Source organism: Carassius gibelio, chromosome A2 (genome assembly GCF_023724105.1).
Source record: "Carassius gibelio isolate Cgi1373 ecotype wild population from Czech Republic chromosome A2, carGib1.2-hapl.c, whole genome shotgun sequence".
NCBI classification, from domain to species: Eukaryota; Metazoa; Chordata; class Actinopteri; order Cypriniformes; family Cyprinidae; genus Carassius; species Carassius gibelio.
The window spans coordinates 26,098-33,597 of NC_068372.1; the positions used below are offsets into that span (position 1 = coordinate 26,098).

At 46.1% G+C, this 7,500-nt stretch overlaps 1 protein-coding gene across 1 annotated transcript in view; it reads left to right on the forward strand.

Moving 5' to 3' along the window:
- The first annotated feature begins 193 nt into the window (after positions 1-193).
- LOC128023992 (ras GTPase-activating-like protein IQGAP3) overlaps positions 194-7,500 on the forward strand; it is a 17,481-nt gene continuing 10,174 nt past the window's right edge. The window contains exons 1-20 of the mRNA XM_052610686.1: positions 194-346; positions 1,739-1,816; positions 1,909-1,985; positions 2,072-2,139; positions 2,237-2,350; positions 2,449-2,627; positions 2,700-2,781; positions 2,857-3,020; positions 3,096-3,183; positions 3,262-3,425; positions 3,910-4,070; positions 4,572-4,687; positions 4,764-4,927; positions 5,325-5,415; positions 5,816-5,983; positions 6,155-6,297; positions 6,385-6,555; positions 7,034-7,117; positions 7,200-7,271; positions 7,354-7,423. Of these exons, the coding sequence (XP_052466646.1) occupies positions 194-346; positions 1,739-1,816; positions 1,909-1,985; positions 2,072-2,139; positions 2,237-2,350; positions 2,449-2,627; positions 2,700-2,781; positions 2,857-3,020; positions 3,096-3,183; positions 3,262-3,425; positions 3,910-4,070; positions 4,572-4,687; positions 4,764-4,927; positions 5,325-5,415; positions 5,816-5,983; positions 6,155-6,297; positions 6,385-6,555; positions 7,034-7,117; positions 7,200-7,271; positions 7,354-7,423 (2,407 nt within the window). The remainder of the gene's footprint in view (positions 347-1,738; positions 1,817-1,908; positions 1,986-2,071; positions 2,140-2,236; positions 2,351-2,448; positions 2,628-2,699; positions 2,782-2,856; positions 3,021-3,095; positions 3,184-3,261; positions 3,426-3,909; positions 4,071-4,571; positions 4,688-4,763; positions 4,928-5,324; positions 5,416-5,815; positions 5,984-6,154; positions 6,298-6,384; positions 6,556-7,033; positions 7,118-7,199; positions 7,272-7,353; positions 7,424-7,500) is intronic.

A 7,500-nucleotide genomic window follows, 5' to 3' on the forward strand; every position in this document is an offset into this window, starting at 1 on the left:
CATCCATTAGTAAAAAATAAATAAAACAATTATTCATAATTGTTGGGTGAAGAAAAGGAAACAATATAAGAGCAGAAAACCAAGTCAGTCAATCAATAATAACCCCATTGTCTGCTAGGTTGATCATAATTTGAAGTGTTAGTTATGGCGGTGTTAAACTGAAGCTGTGGGTGTGTCTGCGGTCCCCAGGTGGATGGAGGCGTGTCTGGAGGAGGAGTTACCTGCCCCCACTGAGCTGGAGGAGGCGCTGAGGAACGGAGTCTATCTGGCTAAACTCGGCCACTGCTTCGCTCCTCGTGTGGTTCCTCTGAAGAAGATTTACGACCTGGACCAGCTGCGATACAAGGTCAGCCATTCATGACTGCGCTGATGGCATCAGTGGCTTATGTATCGCTGTAAAAAAAAAAGATTTTTATTTTATTTTTATTCCATTTTCAAATTCTTATCCCAAACCAAATCAAAATTACTGCTTCTTTTTCTGTCACTTTAATAAATCGCCATGGCAACACCGTTCAAGATGTCCAAAATCCGTTCGCAATTTAGCATCTTCAGTATATCTGCATCATGTAGACAAAGATTGGGGTGAATTACTTGTTTCTCCTGGAAGGAGTATGCAAAAATGTCAGATTTTACCAAAAACATACATTCAAATCAAACTAGCCGGCTTCCTGTTGCTCGTAGCTAATGAATGTAAATTAAAAGGTTGTCCGGCATGATGATGTGTACCAGTTTGATGTCTGTAGCTAAAACGAGACCCCAGGTTCTGTCAAAAGGTGGCGCTATAGTGCGCCTCCACCACGCTCTTCTATGAGCTTTTGCCAGTGTCTGTCTATCACTAATACTGATATATGTGTTGAGTTTCATGAAACTAAACATGTTTTCTGACTCAAAACCACTGGAAATAAATCTTGTTTTGTTTTCTAAAAAAAAAGAATGCATTAAAATGAGTTTGTGCTTCAAATAAGAGCAAATATTTGTGACTGGGGTCAAAATCAACTTAATTAAAAAGGAAAACAAGGTTACTTTTCTGACCCCAGTTTCTTGTCTTGTTTTCCAGCACAAATATCTAAGCATTTTTAAATCAAGATACATTTATTGGAGATGCAAAATGGCTTATATATTAAAGTCTTGTTTTCTGAGAAGTGCATTAAGTTATTGCTGAAAACAAGAACAAATGTCTGCTGATTGGTTGAAAGAAACCAACATTCCTTTTGAATTTTCTTTTTCAGACTTTATTGGCAGACATTTGTTCTCACTTAAATTTTTTATATATTTTTTAGAAAACAAAACTTTAAGGGTCAGTTCACCCAAAAATGAAAATGATGTCATTAATAACTCACCTTCATGTCATTCCAAACCAGTAAGTCCTCCGTTTATCTTCAGAACACAGTTTAAGATATTTTAGATTTAGTCCGAGAGCTCTCAGTCCCTCCATTGAAGCTGTGTGTACGGTCTACTGTCCATCTCCAGAAAGGAAAGAAAAACATCATCAAAGTAGTCCATGTGACATCAGAGGGTCCGTCAGAATTTAACTTCCACTTGGACTCATACTAGACAAGTGTGAAATTACTGTGGAAGAATTCCTCATATACCACAGCAGATAAAGTCAGGTTTTGAAGCACACAAGGGGAGTATGATGGTAATATTTTGGATACACTGTTCCTTTAAGAGGCAGAAATGACTGACTGTGCAGATGTGTGTGGTTGATGTTGAACACTATCTGATGTCTCCCGCTCAGGCGTCCGGGCTTCAGTTCCGTCACACAGACAACATCAACCACTGGAGGAGCGCCATGACGGAGGTCGGCCTGCCGGCGGTAAATCACCCTGCGTCTGATCCCATCATGCCCTGCAGCAACATTACTCTAAAGAACATTACTGAAGCTGATTCCTGATGTGTCTTCTGCAGATCTTCCATCCAGAGACGACAGACGTGTACGATAAGAAGAACATGCCCAGAGCCGTTTACTGCATCCACGCGCTGAGGTCTGAATCTGGAATCAGAGATGATTGTAGTCAGATCCTGAGGCAGTGTTATAACTGATTCCCTGCTTTCTGATCTCTCGTGTTAGTTTGTTCCTGTTTCGTTTGGGACTCGCCCCTCAGATCCACGACCTCTGCGGGAAGGTCAAGTTCACAGGTACAACAGCAGTGTCACATTAATGTGTTTCTGAAGCGCTGGTCAGCATCCAGACGCACAGCGGTGGGTTTAATAAAGCGTTTGACATGTTGTGCAGAGGAGGAGATCAATAACATGAAGCTGGAGCTGGATAAATATGGCATTCAGATGCCAGCGTTCAGTAAGATCGGAGGAATCCTGGCCGGAGAGCTCTCTGTGGACGAGGCTGCAGGTAAAACAGTTTTCATTTATATAAAACACTCTTGATTTCTAAACACAGGTCAGTGTTGATCAGATGATGATGTGTGTGTTGTGTGTGTGTGTGTGCAGTGCATGCGGCTGTGATCGCCATCAACGAGGCGGTGGATCGAGGCTGTGTGGAGGTCACAGGTCAAGCCCTGAGGAACCCAAACGCCCTGCTGACCGGTCTGCAGGACACACTCGTGCCTGTCTATCAGGAGATGCTGCGGCAGGCACGTCTGCAGAAAGCAGCGCGAGCGCAGACACACGTGAGAGCCTCACACCAGCACACACTCACCAGAGAGAGACAGAGCGGATGGGAATGATTCTGTGTGTTTCAGGGAAACGGATCCGCAGAGAAAGACATCTACGAGGAATATCTGACGCAGAGAGAGATACAAGACTCCATCAACAGAGTCAACAGTGAGTCTGTGATACAACACCTGTCCGGCTCACATTACACAGTGACTGAGTGTGTGTGTGTGTGTGTGTGTGCAGTGCGGGCGGCGGTGGAGCGGGTGGACGAGGCTCTGGACTGCGCTGATTCTCTGGCTCTCCTCAGTGCTCTGCAGAACTCCAGTCTGTCGCTCACAGGACTGGTCAGAGATCACGCCGGCTGGTACCTGGAGCAGCTGACCGCTGACCGGGAGCAGAAAGCCCTGGTGAGACCCTCTCTCACACACACACACACACACACACACACACGTCCAGCGCTGACTGAGCTGTGTGTTTGTCAGGATCTGGGCTGTGTGGATCCTCTGGAGAGAGAAGAGCTGCAGGAGGGCGTCAGTGTGGCCAACGAGGAGGCGCAGAGAGACCGAACCTGTCAGTGATGCTTCAGAAACACTCCTGTATCAATGCAGGCCGGTTATTTAGTGTGTGTGTGTGTGTGTGTGTGTGCAGTGCAGCAGGCGGTGTGTAAAATAAACGAGGCCGTGCGGCGTGGAGAAGCTCGTCAGACGGTTCGAGCTCTGATGAATCCAGACGCTCATCTGCCAGACGTTTATCCGTTTGCTGCGGAGCTTTATCAGAGAGAGCTGGCTCCACTGCAGCGCCAGTGTCCACAGGTAACACACACACACACACACACATCCTGTGCTTGATCCCAGAACACGAGAGAAACAGATTCGGTCTGTAAGCAGGAAGAGCAGTGGCATGTTGGGGCTGTGAGTTTCCTTAGGTTTGTAGTTTTGGGTTCATTAGTAAGAGACTTGCGTGTTTGGTTCTAACATCAGTCACAGAGTCAGACCTCAAACATGAGAGTGTTGGGAAAGAGGACTAATAAAACCAGTTACTGACTCGTGTACCTGCGTCAGTGGACAGCAGATGATTATACACTGTGTGTGTGTGTGTGTGTGTCTCTCTCTCTCTCTCTCTCTCTCTCTCTCTCTGTGTGTGTGTGTGTGTGTGTGTGTGTGTGTGTGTCTCTCTCTCTCTCTCTCTCTGTGTGTGTGTGTGTGTGTGTGTGTGTGTGTCTCTCTCTCTCTCTCTGTGTGTGTGTGTGTGTCTCTCTCTCTCTCTCTGTGTGTCCCTGTGTGTGTGTGTGTGCAGGCTGAGCTGCAGCAGGAGGAGCTGTTTGTTGCGGTGGAGATGTTGTCTGCGGTGGCTCTGGTCAATCAGGCCGTGGAGGTTCAAGACTTCGGGGCGTTCAGTGCTACTCTGGTCAGTCCTGCAGCTGGACTCGCTGACATCGATGATGGTCTGATGCAGAGGTCTGACCCTTCTCTCATCAACACCTGTCACACTCAATCTCCTGCATGTCTTCTGTCCGCTTCTAGTGTCAGATCTCTCCTGATTGTGATCAAGTAAAGGTCAGAATACGGTCAGTAATATCTCCAGATGAACTCTTCCTGGACTGAAGCAGCTCAGCTTTACTGGATTCTCCATCAATCATGTTTTAGAGTCTCAAATCTGATCCTCAGGATCTTTTGAGGAGCTTTACTTTCACTGTTCCTCAGCGGAGGAATGATCTTCACAAGCCTCCAGAACATCTCACATCTTCTGAGGAGCCTTGATTTCTTCAGCTCTCAGTCTCTGTGTTATATGTGCGGATCATTCACATCTCATCTCATTACTGGAGATATAGAGCACAGACTCATGTTTACATCAGTATCTGCTGCTAATTCACATGTTTGAGTCTCTGAATACAATTGAGCTCTCTCTCTCTCCCTGTGTGTGTGTTTGTCTCTCTCTCTGTGTGTGTGTGTGTGTAGGTACTTCGAGGAGCTGTGTGAGCTGAAGAGAAGGGCAGGTAAAGCTCTTCTCAGCTGGAACGATCTGCAGATGGGACTGAACTCCGTCAACACAGACGCTCACCAAGAACATGAACGTGAGTTCAACACACATGTGATTTAAGGTGGTTATAGCAGCAGTGTTAGTGAGGCTCTGGTCGTTGATCTCCACAGAGATCGTCACCATCGGTCTGATCAACCAGACTCTGAGCCGCAGCGATCCTCAGAAGACGCTCTCGGCGCTGATGCTGCCCTCCAGCGGCCTGCAGGACGTCCTGCCGCTCAACGCCAGACGCTACCACCACCTGCTGACCCGAGCCAAACAACACAAGGCTGAGGTGACCCTTCCTTCATCACCACATCAGGACTGACCCGAGCCTTCTGCTGCTCTGTCATCATACAGCTGCACTTTCTCTTTAGTGACAGCTCTGTTTGGTGTTTACACAAATAACTCCCATCAGAGAGTAATCAAGCAGTACTTCCTGTGTGTTACTTCTGAATACATATGCTGTCTAAACAAGTAACATTCTGATCTGACCTGGTCTAAAGCAGAACACAAATCACTTCAATATAACAAGCATAAAATGAAAAAAAACTTTATAGACTATATAGTCCATAGTGCATCTTTAAAGGTGTTAAACGTGATTGTAGCTGATTAATAGGTTTCCGTCTGTCTCTATGTTGGGATGCTCTTGTTTCCTGTCTGAACATGTGACTGAGGAGGTTTCTCTGTAGATGAGCCGTGATCCGGGAGCTGAGCTCTGGTTGGCTGACATTCAGGAAGCTGTGAGACTGGCCAATCAGGACACTCAGAAAATGCTGAAGAGTGAGTGACTGCACACAAACACACACATCACACACATCACACACACGACACACATCACACACATGACACACATCACACACACGGTATAACTGCAAGTGTTACTGGTGGATAGAGAGAAAAAACTACACTACAGGCAGAACCATTGCTTTTTATCCACTGGTCAGTTTTGAGATTGTGATATATTTTGCTTCCATAACATGTCTTTGGATTTATCCAATTCAGATTTATTTGCTGGAAGTGTATGCAAATTAGAAACTGTTTTGGTGTCTCGCCTTAAAGTGTATTTGTTATATACCCTACAGCTTAAGATTGTGAGAGTTTATCATCCCTTTCAGTCCTCACAAGCAAACAAACACTAACTCTCTCTGTTCCTGTGTGTGTGTGTGTGTGTTCTGCAAAGTGTGTCTGGGTCTGGCGGCGGTCAATCAGGCTGTTAAAGAGGGCCGAGCGTCTCAGACGTTGCGTGTCCTGCGTCTGCCAGAGGTGGCGCTGCGGAGCGTGGTGTCTGCATGTGCTGATGGGTACCAGACGGAGCTGACCGCTCTGCTCCGCGCCAAAACACTGGAGGGTCAGTCCAACACACACAACTTAGAGCACGAACTCATTTATTACATCAAGTACATAATTACCTTTTTTTTTAAGAATCCTGGGCTAATGCTGCCTGTATCTGTGTGGTTCATACTGAAACTCATCTGTAGGATCCCGGTGATGTTTAGGTGTGTGTTTGTGTGTTGAGCAGGTGATAACAGAAGCCCGTGGATGAGGACCAAGCTTCCAGACAGCAGCTCTTATTTCTTTCATCTGCAGAAGCTGGAGGGCACCTGGGAAAGACCTCAAGGCTTCGTCCAGAACAGCATCTTCCTGACACACGAGGAGATACAGGTGCGACACACACACACACACAGATGAATCCTTCTGAGCAGCTGGCCCCCGAGGTGACTGTGTGTGTGTGTGTGTGTCCCCCTGCAGGCCGTGTGCAGTAGTGTGACTGCGGCTCACAGCAGAGGTGTGCAGTGGAGGAACAGTGAGCCGCTAGTTCTGCAGCTGCAGGCGCGCATGAGAGGATTCCTGCTGCGACAGACGCTCTCCGAGAGACTGCACTTCCTGAACACACAGCTGCCCGCCGTCATCACCATACAGGTGACACACACACCACAGCTTTAGTTCTAGTTCTTCATTTCACAATCCACATCAGTTCAAATGTTGATGTTTTTTATGATATATACTTGCTTATACATTTTGTTAATTATGAACAATTATGAAAAAGTTACTGCAGCTTTAATATATATATATAGATAGATAGATAGATATAGATACATTTATAGATGTGTTAATCTTACAGTACCTCCCGATTCATTTCATAATAATTTTTTTAATCACATTTTCTTTTGTACACACTAGACATCAAACAGTATTTTGATACATCTGTAACACTTCCCAATGTTCCAATAAAATAACAAAAGATCAATAACTAATGTGTTTGTTTTTCCTTCTCTATTGCTGCTGCGGTTTTGTTTTGAAAACATCATACCATCATCGTCATCATCATTATTATTATTGTTATTGTTGTTATTTTTATTGTTATTGTTGTTGTTGTTGTTGTTGTTGTTGTTATCAGTCTCACTGGAGGAGGTTGATTCAGCAGAGAGCGTATCGCCGAAGACTACAGCATCTCTACCAGAACTGGAGAGCCATCGTCAAGGTAAAGCGTGTGTGTGTGTGTGTGTGTGTGTGTGTGAGTGTGTGTGAGTGTGCGCGCACTGACCTGTGATTCTCTCGCTCAGATCCAGGCCACGGTGAAGATGTGGCTCGCCCGCAGGAGATACCTCGCCCGGCTCGCTTACTTCAGGAGACACGTGAGGATCGCGCCTGCATGGTCACGCGTGTGTCTGCGTGTGGCTCACGTGTTCACGTGTTTGTGTTTGATCTATCTCTCAGGTCGGAGCTATAATCCGGATCCAGGCGTTCTTCAGAGCCAGCCGGACTCGAGAGGAGTATCACCTGCTGGGTCAGTCTGAGGATCATGACACTAGTTAATGTTGTGCTTGGGAAACATGATGAGCAATGTGTTCATGACACACGTGA